The sequence below is a fragment of the Pseudophryne corroboree genome, chromosome 4, assembly GCF_028390025.1.
Source record: "Pseudophryne corroboree isolate aPseCor3 chromosome 4, aPseCor3.hap2, whole genome shotgun sequence".
In the NCBI taxonomy this organism is placed as follows: domain Eukaryota; kingdom Metazoa; phylum Chordata; class Amphibia; order Anura; family Myobatrachidae; genus Pseudophryne; species Pseudophryne corroboree.
The window spans coordinates 947,209,798-947,232,118 of NC_086447.1; the positions used below are offsets into that span (position 1 = coordinate 947,209,798).

The window sequence follows — 22,321 nt, forward strand, 5'->3', positions numbered from 1 at the left end:
GTGTGCAGACAGCCTATCACACACCTTATATACCCACCAAGCCAGCAACGTGTGATATGTGTGCAGACGGCCTCTCACACACCTTATATACCCACCAAGCCAGCAATGAGTGATGTGTGCAGACGTCCTCTCACACACCTTATCACTCGTTGCTGGCTTGGTGGGAATATAAGGTGGGAGACAGGACGTCTGCACATATCACTCGTTGCTGGCTTGGTGGGTATATATGTGTGCAGACGTCCTGTCTCACACCTTATATTCCCACCAAGCCAGCAAAGAGTGATATGTGTGCAGACGGCCTATCACACACCTTATATACCCACCAAGCCAGCAACGAGTGATGTGTGCAGACGTCCTATCACACACCTTATATACCCACCAAGCCAGCAACGAGTGATATGTGTGCAGACGGCCTCTAACACACCTTATATACCCACCAAGCCAGCAACGAGTGATATGTGTGCAGACGTCCTATCACACACCTTATATACCCACCAAGCCAGCAACAAGTGATATATGTGCAGACGTCCTATCGCACACCTTATATACCCACCAAGCCAGCAACGAGTGATATGTGTGCAGACAGCCTAACACACACCTTATATACTTACCAAGCCAGCAACGAGTGATATGTGTGCAGACGGCCTCTCACACACCTTATATACCCACCAAGCCAGCAACGAGTGATATGTGTGCAGACGGCCTCTCACACACCTTATATACCCACCAAGCCAGCAACGAGTCATATGTGTGCAGACGGCCTTTCACACACCTTATATACCCACCAAGCTAGCAATGAGTCATATGTGTGCAGACGTCCTATCACACCTCTTATATACCCACCAAGCCAGCAACGAGTGATATATGCGCAGACGGCCTATCACACCCCTTATATACCCACCAAGCCAGCAACGAGTGATATGTGTGCAGACGGCCTATCACACACCTTATATACCCACCAAGCCAGCAACGAGTGATATGTGTGCAGACGGCCTATCACACACCTTATATACCCACCAAGCCAGCAACGAGTGATGTGTTTTTTTCAACGCTCGAGTGATCGTAGTGTGATTGACAGGAAGTGGGTGTTTCTGGGCAGCAACATGGTGTTTTCAGGAAGTGTGCTAAAAAACACAGGTGTGCCAGGTAAAAACGCAGGTGTGCCAGGTAAAAACGCAGGAGTGGCTGGCCGAACGCAGGGCGTGTTTGACTGTTTGTGACGTCAAACCAGGAACTAAACAGACCGAGCTGATCGCAATCTAGGAGTAGGTCTGGAGCTACTCAGAAACTGCAAGGAATTATTTAGTATCAGTTCTGCTAATCTTTCGTTCGCTATTCTGCTAAGCTAAGATACACTCCCAGAGGGCGGCGGCCTAGCGTGTGCAATGCTGCTAAAAGCAGCTAGCGAGCGAACAACTCGGAATGACCACCAATATTTTTTTGTAGCCGCTCTGCGATCCTTTCGTTCGCACTTCTGCTAAGCTAAAATATACTCCCAGTGGGAGGCGGCATAACGTTTGCATGGCTGCTAAAAACAGCTAGCGAGCGAACAACTCGCAATGACTCCAGGGCCGTCTTAACAGCAGTGTAGGCCCCTAGGCACTGCAATGCACTGTGCCCCCTACCCATCCTCCAGCATTACAGGTGGGGGTTGCTATCAGCGGCAGCTTTGATGTCCCATGGGCGGTAGAGGGTGTTAACATGTAGGACATGGAGCAGTAATTTCTGCTAATTACTCCTTTACTGCCCAGATGGGGCTAAATTGTAGAAGGGGGCATTGGGCTGAATGAAGAAGCTCTGGTACACGACTTCCAGGGTGTAAGGGAGTGTTTAATACGTAGGGGAGGGGTGGATAGTGGAGTGGGCTTAATATTTATCATTTTCTGGTGGGGGGGGGGGGGGGGGCAGATTGCTTGACTGCAGATATCTCAAGTTCCTGAAAATATATTTCTTAGCTTAGATTGGGGGGAGGGGGGGGGAATAGAGAGTCCAACCTTTCAGGAGGTATTGGGGACTTGGGGATCAGAGTTCAGGAGCCAGAGCAATTCACCAACGAAAATATAAAACTGCATATTAGTCGTGTGGAGCTGAAGCAGGGACCAGCTGCTTGAAGGCTTATATCTCTGGTTCTGGGCATAGTAGAGACAATTTGCCAGTGTCCACCAAAAGGGGAGAGTCACAGCTTTTGGATTATACCCTCAGACAATCTCTAAATCAGACAGAACCTGAGATATCTGACTGGAAAGAGCAATTAACAGGCTTGGATGGGGACCTCTGCTTTCAAGTCAGATATCACTAGTTCCCCAGGGTCGATTTTCAAAAATCTGGTACCCCTGGAAAGAGGGGACCCTCAGCTATCAGCCTAGGGCCCTTAAACTCCTGGGGCCCTTGGGCAAGAGCCCATTGAGCCCATACGAAAAGACGGCCCTGAATGACCCCTAATATACAGGCAATGGAATCAGCAGCCGTATACATGAAATCTCAAATACACAAAACAAAGAATACGCACAAAAACACCATAAAAGGGGGGACGAAGACATAAGAGACAAAGACACAGTAGGGTAAATGAGTAAACAAGAAAAAACACATTGCACATTGCTCATGCCCAGGGGCATAGTGATCTTAAGAAAATGAAACTAGTAGCACATGAATAACTTACAAGGCCAATTCAGAACTTGGATGCCTCAAAGTAGACAAATCAATAGGATCACTATAAATAGTAGAGTGTCCCTGTCTTTTTCGGTATTCACTCCACTTAAGCCATCTCATATGGATTGAGGAAGCCGATGAAGAGTATTCGCTATTGGCTGTCTCAAATACAAAATGTTTATGAATGTTATTAATAATAGCCTGTGTACATGGTACCGACTGTGATTTCCACAGTTGCCCTATTGCAGCCTTACTTGAAATCAAAATGTGGCCTAGAATGTAACTATCACAACTTAATAAACGGTGCTTAGTGTGATGGAACAAAGCACAACTGGATCGACAGGGAGGTCTATTCCCAGTACGTCACGTATAAGAGAGAACACCTCAGTACACAGCGGCCTCAGAACGCGGCACTCCCAAAAGATGTGAAAAAAGTACCTACACAGCCACAATTCCTCCAACAGAGTTGGGACACCGAAGGCCAGATAAGGTGTTGTCGCCGTGGAGGGAAGTACGCTCTGTGAAGCAATTTAAAAAACATATCAGAATGTTGTAAACATTTGGAAACTTTAAAACATGATCTGGAGATCAAGTGCCACTCCTCTTCTTGAAACATTCTGGACATATCCTTCTCCCATTTAATTTGAGATAATAATTTACCCCAATAAAACAATATATTGATACATCTAGATATACCTCCCCTATGGCCAGGAGATGACAATCTAACAGATAAGACCCCTGGCAATGAAGAGGGGGCAAATGATTTATCAGTATAAGTATACAGCCAATGGCGCAATTGCAAGTATTTAAAGACATCATGCTTCGGAATATGAAATTGTGACTGCAGTTGGGTAAAGGGAATCAGACCATCCGCACCAAAAATATCTTTCAAGCTCAGTACTCCTGCTTCAACCCAAGAATCTAGTCTGAAATTAGGGATAGAGTTAGGTATAGCCCTGATAGAGAGGTCAGCTGCTGGAAGCGAGACAGTAGTATCAGCCGAAATAACTGCATTCCAGGTGCGTACTGTGGCTCCAATCGTGGTGCCAGGACCAGTCCAAGAAGGGATAGTCTGTGCAGGGAGCAAGAACATGTCAGTGAGTGCAAGTGTACCTAAAAAGGACCAATCCACAATACCCCAGGGTTTAGGGGACTGTATAGTGAACCAATCCCGGGCTTGGCTAAGGAGGCAAGCAGAATGATAGCTATCCAAATCTGGATAAGCAACGCCTCTGGAGCGTTTGGGCAAAATCAAGACACGTCTGGCTATACGGGGCTTAAATTGATAAAATATTTTATTAGCTCTAGTACTGAAAACCTTAGGGAAATTACGAGGGATAGCCCGGGAAAGGTACATATGTTCAGGTAACAGTACCATTTTAGCGGAAGCAATACACCCCATCCAAGAAATTTCGTGAAGCGACCACTCTTTAATCAATCTCTCGAAAGAACCCAGCAAAGGTGTATAATTGTAATCAAATAGATCAATATCCAGAGCTAAATGCACCCCTAAATATTTAATTGAGCACGTCTGCCATGCGTATCTATATCGGTCTTTAAGTAGGGCAAGTGTTACCAGCGAAACATGAAGCGGAAGGGATTCAGTTTTAGAGGTATTTAATTTATAGTAGGGAACTCTCGAGTAATTATCTAAAATCCTATGAAGCTCAGGGAGGGAAGTTTCAGGCTGATCTTGTGGTTAAGCCCACCTATGTCAGGGCCTTCAACATCTGCAGCGGTCCTAATAGTCTGTCAGGGGCTCGATAGCCAAAGCTAAGATGAGGGGCGACAAAGGACACCCTTGCCTGGTCCCATTTGAGATATCGAACCCCAAGGAGAGACAGCCATTCACGAAAACCCTCAGGGCCGAAATGGAATCCAAAAATCTACCTCTGCAAATGTTATATCTGCCCCCCTGCAGTGCACATGGGGGTCATTCCGAGTTGTTCGCTCGCAGGCTGCTTTTAGCAGCTTTGCACACGCTAAGCCGCCGCCTACTGGGAGTGAATTTTAGCTTATCAAAATTGCGAACGAAAGATTCGCAATATTGCGAAAAGACTTCTCTGTGCAGTTTCTGAGTAGCTCGAGACTTACTCTGCCAGTGCGATCAGTTCAGTGCTTGTCGTTCCTGGTTTGACGTCACAAACACACCCAGCGTTCGCCCAGACACTCCTCCGTTTCTCCAGCCACTCCCGCGTTTTTCCCAGAAACTGTAGCGTTTTTTCACACACACCCATAAAACGGCCAGTTTCCGCCCAGAAACACCCACTTCCTGTCAATCACATTACGATCACCAGGACGATGAAAAAACCTTGTAATGCCGTGAGTAAAATACCTAACTGCATAGCAAATTTACTTGGCGCAGTCGCACTGCGGACATTGCGCATGCACATTAGCGACTAATCGCTCCGTTGCGAGAAAAAACTAACGAGCGAACAACTCTGAATGACCCCCATGGTTTTGCCCAACTGCTAAAAAAAATCCTGCTGCGACCAACTTGGAATTACCCCCTTAGTTTCTAGATGACCAGTGCACTCCCCCACATCGTCGATAGAGCGTAGACAAGTCTGCAACATTGTGCGCAACTTGGATGCCACTTCATCTTTAAATTGGTGTAGTAAAAGCTTCATTCTGCCCACCGTTAAGGCTTCACTATCCTCCAACTGTGGCAGGGGAGAGGAACTATGAGATGAAGATGGATCCGCCATAATAGTCGAGGCGCGGGGGGGAGGGTCCCGGGCAGGTGCTAGGGTTCCCAGCACTATGAGGGTTAGAGCACTGGGGGGACGGCTTGAAGAAGGAGAGTTGAGAGACTGACTTGGAGACCTTATGTTTCTTTGGAGGCATAATAATAGGAATGCAAAGAAAATGTTCACAGCAAAAGGGGACCGTGAGGAGACTCAGAAAAATAAAAAAGGGGCTACTATGTCATCTAAGTAAAGCAGGTCTAAGGAGGCGATTGCGGGGTGTCATAGGAGGGACCATCACATGTGACAGCTACATTGGGCCGTAGATCAGCCAATGACGTTAGGCAGGTGTAATAGCTTGATGAGGAGCACCGAACATCCGTAAACACATAGAAGCAAACAGTGCTTATAGGATCTGATCACTCCGGACTGGAGAGCAACCGGCCAGGCAAGTACAGCAGCAGGATTGGGAATTACAGGCTATATATGACACGCAACTGTATTTTCCTCAAAGGAATCGAGCTGAAGCTGCTTTCAAATAATTAGGATCCACAGCACACTCACCGGGGATAGTGAGCAGGAGTCGGCTTACCTCCCAGAAACTCTCCCAGCAATGTGGCCTCCACAGTCAAGCTCAAGCACTAAAATTAGAGTAAAGGAGCCAAGTCTCCAGAGCTCCAGTTATAATTCAGGCTGTCAAGATGGCCGCCGCAGCACAGGAGGACGCCAGGAAGATCAGGACTTCCACAGCCCAGCGGCCCGCAATTCTCTCCATCCGGGCCCAGGGTCAGCCGCACGAGGTGCAGGGAGGAGTCCGCCGCTTTCAGGCCAGCAGACAAAGCTCAGGTAGCGGCGGTAGCGGACACTATCCCGCTGGTCCCGCCACGGAGCTCAGGAAGCGGGTCCGAGCCACACTACAGCCCCCGGCTGCACTTGAGGGGAAGGCCAAACCCTTCAGGGAGGGAGTACTCCGTCCCCCGGCTCCGCAGCACACTCCACCCTACTGCCTGAGGTAACTGCAGCTCAGGAGGGACAGTTAGGGCAGGTGCAGGTTGGGGATGAGGAGAAACAGAGGGGTAATAGGGCTTTTGTGACGGAGCTCAGGAACAATGCTGCCTGTCACCTTCCCATCCAGGCCATTCCCCAACTGAATTTGTTTTTGTTTTCTGTTGGGATTTTGATTGACGATCAACCAACAAATTAGTTTAGAGACATAACTGACATGGAGTTGTAGGGATCTCTTATCACGTATATGAATGGTAAATTTGTGCATGCTGCGCATGTATGCCTTTCTCATTTCTCTGTCCGATTGTGAGTCAGACAGAACTTGGCTGTATCTGTATTTCCATGAAATTGAGTGTTTCTGGGTGGGAACTGAGTGGTGAAGATGTGGTCGCAATGTACTTCCCAACATGATCCTCTCCAGGAGGACACAATGCTCTGCTCCTGCACTTCCCTCTTACTGTATGATTACCATCACCTGTTCTGTACCCTAATACTGACCCAGTGCTCATACCTATGTCATACCTCCCAACATGACCTCTCCAGGAGGACACAATACACTGCTCCTGCTCTTCCCTCTTACTGTATGATTACCATCACCTGTGCTGTACCCTAATACTGACCCAGTGCTCATACCTATGTCATAACTCCCAACATGACCTCTCCAGGAGGACACAATGCTCTGCTCCTGCTCTTCCCTCTTACTGTATGATTACCATCACCTGTGCTGTACCCTAATACTGACCCAGTGCTCATACCTATGTCATAACTCCCAACATGACCTCTCCAGGAGGACACAATGCTCTGCTCCTGCTCTTCCCTCTTACTGTATGATTACCATCACCTGTGCTGTACCCTTATACTGACCCAGTGCTTATACCTATGTCATACCTCCCAACATGACCCTCTCCAGGAGGACACAATGCTCTGCTCCTTCTCTTCCCTCTTACTGTACGATTACCATCACCTGTGCTGTACCCTAATACTGACCCAGTGCTCATACCTATGTCATACCTCCCAACATGACCTCTCCAGGAGGACACAATGCTCTGCTCCTGCTCTTCCCTCTAATTGTATGATTACCACCACCTATGCTGTACCCTAATACTGACCCAGTACTCATACCTATGTCATACCTCCCAACATGACCTCTCCAGGAGGACACAATGCTCTGCTCCTGGACTTCCCTCTTACTGTATGATTACCATCACCTGTGCTGTACCCTAATACTGACCCAGTGCTCATACCTATGTCATACCTCCCAACATGACCCTCTCCAGGAGGACACAATGCTCTGCTCCTGCTCTTCCCTCTAACTGTATGATTACCACCACCTATGCTGTACCCTAATACTGACCAGGTGCTCACACCTGTGTCATACCTCCCAACATGACCCTCTCCAGGAGGACACAAGGCTCTGCTCCTGCTCTTCCCTCTAACTGTATGATTACCACCACCTATGCTGTACCCTAATACTGACCAGGTGCTCACACCTGTGTCATACCTCCCAACATGACCCTCTCCAGGAGGGACACAATGCTCTGCTCCTGCTCTTCCCTCTAACTGTATGATTACCATCACCTGTTCTGTACCCTAATATTGACCCAGTGCTCATACCTATGTCATACCTCCCAACATGACCTCTCCAGGAGGACACAATGTTCTGCTCCTGCTCTTCCCTCTCACTGTATGATTACCATCACCTGTGCTGTATCCCAATACTAACCCAGTGCTCATACCTATGTCATACCTCCCAACATGACCTCTCCAGGAGGACACAATGCTCTGCTCCTGCTCCTCCTTCTTACTGTATGATTACCATCACCTGTGCTGTACCCCAATACTGACCCAGTGCTCATACCTATATCATACCTCCCAACATGACCTTCTCCAGGAGGACACAATGCTCTGTTCCTGGGCTTCTCTCTTACTGTATGATTACCATCACCTGTGCTGTACCCTAATACTGACCCAGTGCTCATACCTATGTCATACCTCCCAACATATCCTCTCCAGGAGGACACAATGCTCTGCTCCTGCTCTTCCCTCTTACTGCATGATTACCATCACCTGTGCTGTACCCTAATAGTGACCCAGTGCTCATACCTATGTCATACCTCCCAACATGACCTCTCCAGGAGGACACAATGCTCTGCTCCTGCTCTTCCCTCTCACTGTATGATTACCATCACCTGTGCTGTACCCTAATACTGACCCAGTGCTCATACCTATGTCATACCTCCCAACATAACATCTCCAGGAGGACACAATGCTCTGCTCCAGCTCTTCCCTCTTACTGTATGATTACTATCACCTGTGCTGTACCCTAATACTGACCCAGTGCTCATACCTATGTCATACCTCCCAACATAACATCTCCAGGAGGACACAATGCTCTGCTCCTGCTCTTCCCTCTTACTGTATGATTACCATCACCTGTGCTGTACCCTAATACTGACCCAGTGCTCATACCTATGTCATACCTCCCAACATGACCCTCTCCAGGAGGACACAATGCTCTGCTCCTGCTCTTCCCTCTAACTGTATGATTACCACCACCTATGCTGTACCCTAATACTGACCAGGTGCTCACACCTGTGTCATACCTCCCAACATGACCCTCTCCAGGAGGACACAAGGCTCTGCTCCTGCTCTTCCCTCTAACTGTATGATTACCACCACCTATGCTGTACCCTAATACTGACCAGGTGCTCACACCTGTGTCATACCTCCCAACATGACCCTCTCCAGGAGGGACACAATGCTCTGCTCCTGCTCTTCCCTCTAACTGTATGATTACCATCACCTGTTCTGTACCCTAATATTGACCCAGTGCTCATACCTATGTCATACCTCCCAACATGACCTCTCCAGGAGGACACAATGCTCTGCTCCTGCTCTTCCCTCTCACTGTATGATTACCATCACCTGTGCTGTATCCCAATACTAACCCAGTGCTCATACCTATGTCATACCTCCCAACATGACCTCTCCAGGAGGACACAATGCTCTGCTCCTGCTCCTCCTTCTTACTGTATGATTACCATCACCTGTGCTGTACCCCAATACTGACCCAGTGCTCATACCTATATCATACCTCCCAACATGACCTTCTCCAGGAGGACACAATGCTCTGTTCCTGGGCTTCTCTCTTACTGTATGATTACCATCACCTGTGCTGTACCCTAATACTGACCCAGTGCTCATACCTATGTCATACCTCCCAACATATCCTCTCCAGGAGGACACAATGCTCTGCTCCTGCTCTTCCCTCTTACTGCATGATTACCATCACCTGTGCTGTACCCTAATAGTGACCCAGTGCTCATACCTATGTCATACCTCCCAACATGACCTCTCCAGGAGGACACAATGCTCTGCTCCTGCTCTTCCCTCTCACTGTATGATTACCATCACCTGTGCTGTATCCCAATACTAACCCAGTGCTCATACCTATGTCATACCTCCCAACATGACCTCTCCAGGAGGACACAATGCTCTGCTCCTGCTCCTCCTTCTTACTGTATGATTACCATCACCTGTGCTGTACCCCAATACTGACCCAGTGCTCATACCTATATCATACCTCCCAACATGACCTTCTCCAGGAGGACACAATGCTCTGTTCCTGGGCTTCTCTCTTACTGTATGATTACCATCACCTGTGCTGTACCCTAATACTGACCCAGTGCTCATACCTATGTCATACCTCCCAACATATCCTCTCCAGGAGGACACAATGCTCTGCTCCTGCTCTTCCCTCTTACTGCATGATTACCATCACCTGTGCTGTACCCTAATACTGACCCAGCGCTCATACCTATGTCATACCTCCCAACATGACCTCTCCAGGAGGACACAATGCTCTGCTCCTGCTCTTCCCTCTCACTGTATGATTACCATCACCTGTGCTGTACCCTAATACTGACCCAGTGCTCATACCTATGTCATACCTCCCAACATAACATCTCCAGGAGGACACAATGCTCTGCTCCTGCTCTTCCCTCTTACTGTATGATTACTATCACCTGTGCTGTACCCTAATAGTGACCCAGTGCTCATACCTATGTCATACCTCCCAACATGACCCTCTCCAGGAGGACACAATGCTCTGCTCCTGCTCTTCTCTCTTACTGTATGATTACCATCACCTGTGCTGTACCCTAATACTGACCCAGTGCTTATACCTATGTCATACCTCCCAACATGACCTCTCCAGGAGGACACAATGCTCTGCTCCTGCTCTTCCCTCTTACTGTATCATTACCATCACCTGTGCTGTACCCTAATACTGACCCAGTGCTCATACCTATGTCATACCTCCCAACATAACATCTCCAGGAGGACACAATGCTCTGCTCCTGCTCTTCCCTCTTACTGTATGATTACCATCACCTGTGCTGTACCCTAATACTGACCCAGTGCTCATACCTATGTCATACCTCCCAACATGACATCTCCAGGAGGATACATTGCTCTGCTCTTCCCTCTTACTGTATGATTACCATCACCTGTGCTGTACCCTAATACTGACCCAGTGCTCACACCTGTGTCATACCTCCCAACGTGACCGCTCCAGGAGGACACAATGCCCTGCTCCTGCTCTTCCCTCTTACTGTATGATTACCATCACCTGTGCTGTACCCTAATACTGACCCAGTGTTCATACCTATGTCATACCTCCCAACATGACATCTCCAGGAGGACACAATGCTCTGTTCCTGGGCTTCCCTCTTACTGTATGATTACCATCACCTGTGCTGTACCCTAATACTGACCCAGTGCTCATACCTATGTCATACCTCCCAACATGACCTCTCCAGGAGGACACAATGCTTTGCTCCTGCTCTTCCCTCTTACTGTATGATTACCATCACCTATGCTGTACCTTAATACTGACCCAGTGCTCATACCTATGTCATACCTCCCAACATGACCTCTCCAGGAGGACACAATGCTCTGCTCCTGCTCTTCCCTCTTACTGTATGATTACCATCACCTGTGCTGTACCCTAATACTGACCCAGTGCTCATAACTATGTCATACCTCCCAACATGACCTCTCCAGGAGGACACAATGCTCTGCTCCTGCTTTTCCCTCTTACTGTATGATTACCATCACCTGTGCTGTACCCTAATACTGACCCAGTGCTCATACCTATGTCATACCTCCCAACATGACCTCTCCAGGAGGACACAATGCTCTGCTCCTGCTCTTCCCTCTTACTGTATGATTACAATCACCTGTGCTGTATCCTAATACTGACCAAGTGCTCATACCTATGTCATACCTCCCAACATGACCTCTCCAGGAGGACACAATGCTCTGCTCCTGCTCTTCCCTCTTACTGTATGATTACCTGTGCTGTACCCTAATACTGACCCAGTGCTCATACCTATGTCATACCTCCCAACATAACATCTCCAGGAGGACACAATGCTCTGCTCCTGCTCTTCCCTCTTACTGTATGATTACCATCACCTGTGCTGTACCCTAATACTGACCCAGTACTCATACCTATGTCATACCTCCCAACATGACCTCTCCAGGAGGACACAATGCTCTGCTCTTCCCTCTTACTGTATGATTACCATCACCTGTGCTGTACCCTAATACTGACCCAGTGCTCATACCTATGTCATACCTCCCAACATGACCTCTCCAGGAGGACACAATGTTCTGCTCCTGCTCTTCCCTCTTACTGTATGATTACCATCACCTGTGCTGTACCCTAATACTGACCCAGTGCTCATACCTATGTCATACCTCCCAACATGACCTCTCCAGGAGGACACAATGCTCTGCTCCTGCTCTTCCCTCTTACTGTATGATTACCATCACCTGTGCTGTACCCTAATACTGACCCAGTGCTCATACCTATGTCATACCTCCCAACATGACCTCTCCAGGAGGACACAATGCTCTGCTCCTGCACTGCCCTCTTACTGTATGGTTACCATCACCTGTTCTGTACCCTAATACTGACCCAGTGCTCATACCTATGTCATACCTCCCAACATGACCCTCTCCAGGAGGACACAATGCTCTGCTCCTGCTCTTCCCTCTTATTGTATGATTACCATCACCTGTACTGTACCCTAATACTGACCCAGTGCTCATACCTATGTCATACCTCCCAACATGACCTCTCCAGGAGGACACAATGCTCTGCTCCTGCACTTCCCTCTTACTGTATGATTACCATCACCTGTGCTGTACCCTAATACTGACCCAGTGCTCATACCTATGTCATACCTCCCAACATGATCTCTCCAGGAGGACACAATGCTCTGCTCCTGCTCTTCTTTCTTATTGTATGATTACCATCACCTGTACTGTACCCTAATACTGACCCAGTGCTCATACCTATGTCATACCTCCCAACATGACCTCTCCAGGAGGACACAATGCTCTGCTCCTGCACTTCCCTCTTACTGTATGATTACCATCACCTGTGCTGTACCCTAATACTGACCCAGTGCTCATACCTATGTCATACCTCCCAACATGACCCTCTCCAGGAGGACACAGTGCTCTGCTCCTGCTCTTCCCTCTTATTGTATGAACCTGTACTGTACCCTAATACTGACCCAGTGCTCATACCTATGTCATACCTCCCAACATGACCTCTCCAGGAGGACACAATGCTCTGCTCCTGCTCTTCCCTCTTACTGTATGATTACCATCACCTGTGCTGTACCCTAATACTGACCCAATGCTCATACCTATATCATACCTCCCAACATGACCTCTCCAGGAGGACACAATGTTCTGCTCCTGCTCTTCCCTCTTACTGTATGATTACCATCACCTGTGCTGTACCCTAATACTGACCCAATGCTCATACCTATATCATACCTCCCAACAGGACCTCTCCAGGAGGACACAATGTTCTGCTCCTGCTCTTCCCTCTTACTGTATGATTACCATCACCTGTGCTGTACCCTAATACTGACCCAGTGCTCATACCTATGTCATACCTCCCAACATGACCTCTGCAGGAGGACACAATGCTCTGCTCCTGCACTTCCCTCTTACTGTATGATTACCATCACCTGTGCTGTACCCTAATACTGACCCAGTGCTCATACCTATGTCATACCTCCCAACATGACCTCTCCAGGAGGACACAATGCTCTGTTCCTGCTCTTCCCTCTTACTGTATGATTACCATCACCTGTGCTGTACCCTAATACTGACCCAGTGCTCATACCTATGTCATACCTCCCAACATGACCCTCTCCAGGAGGACACAGTGCTCTGCTCCTGCTCTTCCCTCTTATTGTATGAACCTGTACTGTACCCTAATACTGACCCAGTGCTCATACCTATGTCATACCTCCCAACATGACCTCTCCAGGAGGACACAATGCTCTGCTTCTGCTCTTCCCTCTTACTGTATGATTACCATCACCTGTGCTGTACCCTAATACTGACCCAATGCTCATACCTATATCATACCTCCCAACATGACCTCTCCAGGAGGACACAATGTTCTGCTCCTGCTCTTCCCTCTTACTGTATGATTACCATCACCTGTGCTGTACCCTAATACTGACCCAATGCTCATACCTATATCATACCTCCCAACATGACCTCTCCAGGAGGACACAATGTTCTGCTCCTGCTCTTCCCTCTTACTGTATGATTACCATCACCTGTGCTGTACCCTAATACCGACCCAGTGCTCATACCTATGTCATACCTCCCAACATGACCTCTGCAGGAGGACACAATGCTCTGCTCCTGCACTTCCCTCTTACTGTATGATTACCATCACCTGTGCTGTACCCTAATACTGATCCAGTGCTCATACCTATGTCATACCTCCCAACATGACCTCTGCAGGAGGACACAATGCTCTGCTCCTGCTCTTCCCTCTTACTGTATGATTACCATCACCTGTGCTGTACCCTAATACTGAACCAGTGCTCATACCTATGTCATACCTCCCAACATGACCTCACCAGGAGGACACAATGCTCTGCTCCTGCTCTTCCCTCTTACTGTATGATTACCATCACCTGTGCTGTACCCTCATACTGACCCAGTGCTCATACCTATGTCATACCTCCCAACACGACCCTCTCCAGGAGGACACAAGAAAAGTCCAGAAGCAGAGCATTGTGTCCCTCCTAGAGAGGCCATGTTGGGAGGTATGACCACCCAAGAGGGGTAACCGGCCGGCGGTCAAGATTCCGGCCGCCGGTATTTCAGCTGGTGTGGGGATCCCGACAGGCGGTAAATAGACTGCCTCCCACTGTAACATAACAGGAGCGGATTGGTTGGTACTTTTTCTCTCTAAGCTTTGATAAATATCCCCCAGAATTTGCAATTAAATAGTTGTTAATACTTTTATGTAGATTTTCTTTCAAAGGTTTCTGGACTATTAGGCTACAGTTTGTTTATATTTTTATATTAGCTTCTTTTCATAAACTTACAATTTTGTTTCCTTTCTTCCCAATAACTAGGACACTTGGAATGAAATCCAAATAGGCAGTCATGTGACGCTGAAACGAGTCATGCCTTGTCCAAGGTCAGTAACGAGGAACGTCACAGGATGTGTCACTTGGCTGATTGTCTGCTGATGCATTGTGTCTGATCTCTGTAGATGTATACTAACCACTGTGGATCCTGACACTGGAATCATTAATATGAAGGAGCCGCTGGACACACTACGCAGGTTTGTTACTAGAGATCCAGCTGCATTTTTATTGCCAATTACCTCCTTGTGTTTGGTCACATAAAACTGCTGTAATGTGTTTTCAATCCATTGATCATTGGCGTCTCTATAATGGGTGCGGTGCTCACGGGCTCCTGGTTCCACCGGGGTCCACACTGCACACACTGCACCCATATTTTAATACTCACCTTTCCAGAGTCCAGCGTCGGGCACAGTGCTTGCGGCCTATATCACAGCCAAAATGGCCTCCACTCATGCGCAGTATCCAAATTGGTCTCCAGAACATGGTGGGCGCCATTTTTCCGGAAACCTGCGCATGTGCACATGGGCCCCCTTCTCTCTTAAAGTACCCCTGCCATTGATTGTATACACATTATAACACTGTATAGATAGAGGGAAAGTTATGTCTGCGCCTGTAGTCCACGTATCTATATATCTATATCCATGCCCCCCACTCACTGAGCGTATGGTAAAGTATGGCAGCTCCTACCTTTATATTAGTAGAAGAATTCCAATCCATTTACATGTTGTAGAAGATTTATAAAAAATAAATAAAACCACAGCTCGTTATATATTACTGTGACTGTGATTTCTATGATGTAATCCTATGAATGATCTATCTAGCCCGTGTGCAGTGTGTAAAGGTATGAATGCGCACAGCCCCCAACATTTCCTGGCAGCTCTTCCCACCTTCGCTTGCCAGTCCCAATTTCTTACCTGACCACAGTGGGCAGATGAACATTTTCACAGCTGTACCCTGGAGGTACATAGCAGCTGCTGTAGGCCATGTGCCACAAGCGCAGGTGGTGCTCTGCAGCGGATGGGGGAATTGCTTGGAGATGGACATTGCAACTACTCTCCCTCCCTGATGGACTCCTGAGGGGCGTAAATACAGGAGACAATGGAGGTAGTTTACCTCCAGGCTCCACTCTCTTCTTTTCCATTGCTCCAGTTTCTGCTTTGTCCGTCGCAGAGCAGGAATACACAGGGAGCCCAGGAGGGCATATGCTGAGATCCTCCCTGTCCCAGGGCCCCCACACCAGAGTCCGGTCCCAGCCTAGAGATAGAACTCTAGCAAGAAAACTGCACCGGTGCACATAAAAAGGGCAGATAGAGGCTGAAGTACATGGCCCTGCCCTCCTTTCTCAGCATCTGCTGCCTGATCAGCAGCTGGTAGTGTTTGTGCTCCTTTGAAGTGCCTCGCCCCCCACTCCCCCCCCCCCCCCCCCCCCCCCCCTACCCGCCATAGCCTTGATCTGGCTCTGGGGTCAGGGAAGTATAATATATAGTAGACACAGTTATATTGTGAAGGAATATATATAACAAAAAATGGGTGCAATTTACCGATAATGCTGTACAGTATGTGTCAGTAGAGATGAGCGCCGGAAATTTTTCGGGTTTTGTGTTTTGGTTTTGGGTTCGGTTCTGCGGCCGTGTTTTGGGTTCGACCGCGTTTTGGCAAAACCTCGCCGAATTTTTTTTGTCGGATTCGGGTGTGTTTTGGATTCGGGTGTTTTTTCAAAAAACACTAAAAAACAGCTTAAATCATAGAATTTGGGGGTCATTTTGATCCCAAAGTATTATTAACCTCAAAAACCATATTTTCCACTCATTTTCAGTCTATTCTGAACACCTCACACCTCACAATATTATTTTTAGTCCTAAAATTTGCACTGAGGTCGCTGTGTGAGTAAGATAAGCGACCCTAGTGGCCGACACAAACACCGGGCCCATCTAGGAGTGGCACTGCAGTGTCACGCAGGATGGCCCTTCCAAAAAACCCTCCCCAAACAGCACATGACGCAAAGAAAAAAAGAGGCGCAATGAGGTAGCTGTGTGAGTAAGATTAGCGACCTTAGTGGCCGACACAAACACCGGGCCCATCTAGGAGTGGCACTGCAGTGTCACGCAGGATGTCCCTTCCAAAAAACCCTCCCCAAACAGCACATGACGCAAAGAAAAAAAGAGGCGCAATGAGGTAGCTGTGTGAGTAAGATAAGCGACCCTAGTGGCCGACACAAACACCGGGCCCATCTAGGAGTGGCACTGCAGTGTCACGCAGGATGGCCCTTCCAAAAAACACTCCCCAAACAGCACATGACGCAAAGAAAAAAAGAGGCGCAATGAGGTAGCTGTGTGAGTAAGATTAGCGACCCTAGTGGCCGACACAAACACCTGGCCCATTTAGGAGTGGCACTGCAGTGTCACGCAGGATGTCCCTTCCAAAAAACCCTCCCCAAACAGCACATGACGCAAAGAAAAATAAAAGAAAAAAGAGGTGCAAGATGGAATTGTCCTTGGGCCCTCCCACCCACCCTTATGTTGTATAAACAAAACAGGACATGCACACTTTAACCAACCCATCATTTCAGTGACAGGGTCTGCCACACGACTGTGACTGATATGACGGGTTGGTTTGGACCCCCCCCAAAAAAGAAGCAATTAATCTCTCCTTGCACAAACTGGCTCTACAGAGGCAAGATGTCCACCTCATCATCACCCTCCGATATATCACCGTGTACATCCCCCTCCTCACAGATTATCAATTCGTCCCCACTGGAATCCACCATCTCAGCTCCCTGTGTACTTTGTGGAGGCAATTGCTGCTGGTCAATGTCTCCGCGGAGGAATTGATTATAATTCATTTTAATGAACATCATCTTCTCCACATTTTCTGGATGTAACCTCGTACGCCGATTGCTGACAAGGTGAGCGGCGGCACTAAACACTCTTTCGGAGTACACACTTGTGGGAGGGCAACTTAGGTAGAATAAAGCCAGTTTGTGCAAGGGCCTCCAAATTGCCTCTTTTTCCTGCCAGTATAAGTACGGACTGTGTGACGTGCCTACTTGGATGCGGTCACTCATATAATCCTCCACCATTCTATCAATGTTGAGAGAATCATATGCAGTGACAGTAGACGACATGTCCGTAATCGTTGTCAGGTCCTTCAGTCCGGACCAGATGTCAGCATCAGCAGTCGCTCCAGACTGCCCTGCATCACCGCCAGCGGGTGGGCTCGGAATTCTGAGCCTTTTCCTCGCACCCCCAGTTGCGGGAGAATGTGAAGGAGGAGATGTTGACAGGTCGCGTTCCGCTTGACTTGACAATTTTGTCACCAGCAGGTCTTTCAACCCCAGCAGACTTGTGTCTGCCGGAAAGAGAGATCCAAGGTAGGCTTTAAATCTAGGATCGAGCACGGTGGCCAAAATGTAGTGCTCTGATTTCAACAGATTGACCACCCGTGAATCCTTGTTAAGCGAATTAAGGGCTCCATCCACAAGTCCCACATGCCTAGCGGAATCGCTCCGTGTTAGCTCCTCCTTCAATGTCTCCAGCTTCTTCTGCAAAAGCCTGATGAGGGGAATGACCTGACTCAGGCTGGCAGTGTCTGAACTGACTTCACGTGTGGCAAGTTCAAAGGGCATCAGAACCTTGCACAACGTTGAAATCATTCTCCACTGCGCTTGAGACAGGTGCATTCCACCTACTATATCGTGCTCAATTGTATAGGCTTGAATGGCCTTTTGCTGCTCCTCCAACCTCTGAAGCATATAGAGGGTTGAATTCCACCTCGTTACCACTTCTTGCTTCAGATGATGGCAGGGCAGGTTCAGTAGTTTTTGGTGGTGCTCCAGTCTTCTGTACGTGGTGCCTGTACGCCGAAAGTGTCCCGCAATTCTTCTGGCCACCGACAGCATCTCTTGCACGCCCCTGTCGTTTTTTTAAAAAATTCTGCACCACCAAATTCAAGGTATGTGCAAAACATGGGACGTGCTGGAATTTGCCCATATTTAATGCACACACAATATTGCTGGCGTTGTCCGATGCCACAAATCCACAGGAGAGTCCAATTGGGGTAAGCCATTCCGCGATGATCTTCCTCAGTTGCCGTAAGAGGTTTTCAGCTGTGTGCGTATTCTGGAAAGCGGTGATACAAAGCGTAGCCTGCCTAGGAAAGAGTTGGCGTTTGCGAGATGCTGCGACTGGTGCCGCCGCTGCTGTTCTTGCGGCGGGAGTCCATACATCTACCCAGTGGGCTGTCACAGTCATATAGTCCTCAGTCTGCCCTGCTCCACTTGTCCACATGTCCGTGGTTAAGTGGACATTGGGTACAACTGCATTTTTTAGGACACTGGTGAGTCTTTTTCTGACGTCCGTGTACATTCTCGGTATCGCCTGCCTAGAGAAGTGGAACCTAGATGGTATTTGGTAACGGGGGCACACTGCCTCAATAAATTGTCTAGTTCCCTGTGAACTAACGGCGGATACCGGACGCACGTCTAACACCAACATAGTTGTCAAGGCCTCAGTTATCCGCTTTGCAGCAGGATGACTGCTGTGATATTTCATCTTCCTCGCAAAGGACTGTTGAACAGTCAATTGCTTACTGGAAGTAGTACAAGTGGGCTTACGACTTCCCCTCTGGGATGACCATCGACTCCCAGCAGCAACAACAGCAGCGCCAGCAGCAGTAGGCGTTACACGCAAGGATGCATCGGAGGAATCCCAGGCAGGAGAGGACTCGTCAGAATTGCCAGTGACATGGCCTGCAGGACTATTGGCATTCCTGGGGAAGGAGGAAATTGACACTGAGGGAGTTGGTGGGGTGGTTTGCGTGAGCTTGGTTACAAGAGGAAGGGATTTACTGGTCAGTGGACTGCTTCCGCTGTCACCCAAAGTTTTTGAACTTGTCACTGACTTATTATGAATGCGCTGCAGGTGACGTATAAGGGAGGATGTTCTGAGGTGGTTAACGTCCTTACCCCTACTTATTACAGCTTGACAAAGGGAACACACGGCTTGACACCTGTTGTCCGCATTTCTGGTGAAATACTTCCACACCGAAGAGCTGATTTTTTTGGTATTTTCACCAGGCATGTCAACGGCCATATTCCTACCACGGACAACAGGTGTCTCCCCGGGTGCCTGACTTAAACAAACCACCTCACCATCAGAATCCTCCTGGTCAATTTCCTCCCCAGCGCCAGCAACACCCATATCCTCCTCATCCTGGTGTACTTCAACACTGACATCTTCAATCTGACTATCAGGAACTGGACTGCGGGTGCTCCTTCCATCACTTGCAGGGGGCGTGCAAATGGTGGAAGGCGCATGCTCTTCACGTCCAGTGTTGGGAAGGTCAGGCATCGCAACCGACACAATTGGAGTCGGACTCTCCTTGTGGATTTGGGATTTCGAAGAACGCACAGTTCTTTGCGGTGCTACTGCTTTTGCCAGCTTTAGTCTTTTCATTTTTCTAGCGAGAGGCTGAGTGCTTCCATCCTCATGTGAAGCTGAACCACTAGCCATGAACATAGGCCAGGGCCTCAGCCGTTCCTTGCCACTCCGTGTGGTAAATGGCATATTGGCAAGTTTACGCTTCTCCTCCGACAATTTTATTTTAGGTTTTGGAGTCCTTTTTTTACTGATATTTGGTGTTTTGGATTTGACATGCTCTGTACTATGACATTGGGCATCGGCCTTGGCAGACGACGTTGCTGGCATTTCATCGTCTCGGCCATGACTAGTGGCAGCAGCTTCAGCACGAGGTGGAAGTGGATCTTGATCTTTCCCTAATTTTGGAACCTCAACATTTTTGTTCTCCATATTTTAATAGGCACAACTAAAAGGCACCTCAGGTAAACAATGGAGATGGATGGATTGGATACTAGTATACAATTATGGACGGGCTGCCGAGTGCCGACACAGAGGTAGCCACAGCCGTGAACTACCGCACTGTACTGTGTCTGCTGCTAATATATAGACTGGTTGATAAAGAGATAGTATACTCGTAACTAGTATGTATGTATAAAGAAAGAAAAAAAAACCACGGTTAGGTGGTATATACAATTATGGACGGGCTGCCGAGTGCCGACACAGAGGTAGCCACAGCCGTGAACTACCGCACTGTACTGTGTCTGCTGCTAATATATAGACTGGTTGATAAAGAGATAGTATACTCGTAACTAGTATGTATGTATAAAGAAAGAAAAAAAAACCACGGTTAGGTGGTATATACAATTATGGACGGGCTGCCGAGTGCCGACACAGAGGTAGCCACAGCCGTGAACTACCGCACTGTACTGTGTCTGCTGCTAATATAGACTGGTTGATAAAGAGATAGTATACTACTAATATTATATATACTGGTGGTCAGGTCACTGGTCACTAGTCACACTGGCAGTGGCACTCCTGCAGCAAAAGTGTGCACTGTTTAATTTTAATATAATATTATGTACTCCTGGCTCCTGCTATAACCTATAACTGGCACTGCAGTGCTCCCCAGTCTCCCCCACAATTATAAGCTGTGTGAGCTGAGCACAGTCAGATATATATATACATTGATGCAGCACACTGGGCTGAGCAGTGCACACAGATATGGTATGTGACTGAGTCACTGTGTGTATCGTTTTTTTCAGGCAGAGAACGGATATATTAAATAAAACAAACAACTGCACTGTCTGGTGGTCACTGTGGTCGTCAGTCACTAAACTCTGCACTCTCTTCTACAGTATCACAGCCTCAGGTCAATCTCTCTCTCTCTCTCTCTCAACCCTAATCTAAATGGAGAGGACGCCAGCCACGTCCTCTCCCTATCAATCTCAATGCACGTGTGAAAATGGCGGCGACGCGCGGCTCCTTATATAGAATCCGAGTCTCGCGATAGAATCCGAGCCTCGCGAGAATCCGACAGCGTCATGATGACGTTCGGGCGCGCTCGGGTTAACCGAGCAAGGCGGGAAGATCCGAGTCGCTCAGACCCGTGAAAAAAAACATGAAGTTCGGGCGGGTTCGGATTCAGAGAAACCGAACCCGCTCATCTCTATGTGTCAGCGCCCATTTTGGTGGAGTCCACAGTGGGTGACAATTAGTTCATATTACTTAAACATTGGCTATTAGCCACAATCAAATCCTCATTCTTTCAACTGAGGAACATAGCCAGAATCAAACACTTAATTCCCAATGAAGATCTGCCAAAAGTCATACATGCATTTGTATCATCTTAATTAGACTACTGCAGTGCCCTCTACCTGGGTCTCCCAGCAAAAGAATTGCACCGCTTACAGCTGGTGCCACACACAGCTGCCATTCTGTTACCCAACCAGCCCCGTTCTAGCCACATAACACCCAACCTCTACTCCCTGCACTGGCTGCCTGTAAGATGGTGAATCACCTTCAAGATTGGCTTACTGAGTTTCAAAGCACTACATGTGTACATACATAGCTGCTTCGTAATATAGCTACCATGGAAAAAATCCTTTAGTGAACACACCATGCAGGTGCTAAGGAGTACTGG

At 48.1% G+C, this 22,321-nt stretch overlaps 1 protein-coding gene across 1 annotated transcript in view; it reads left to right on the forward strand.

Moving 5' to 3' along the window:
* Positions 1–22,321, forward strand: part of LOC134910756 (mitochondrial amidoxime reducing component 2-like) — a 90,758-nt gene that overhangs the window by 63,753 nt on the left and 4,684 nt on the right. The window contains exons 5-6 of the mRNA XM_063919138.1: positions 14,810–14,874; positions 14,950–15,021. Coding sequence (XP_063775208.1) covers positions 14,810–14,874; positions 14,950–15,021 — 137 coding nt within the window. The remainder of the gene's footprint in view (positions 1–14,809; positions 14,875–14,949; positions 15,022–22,321) is intronic.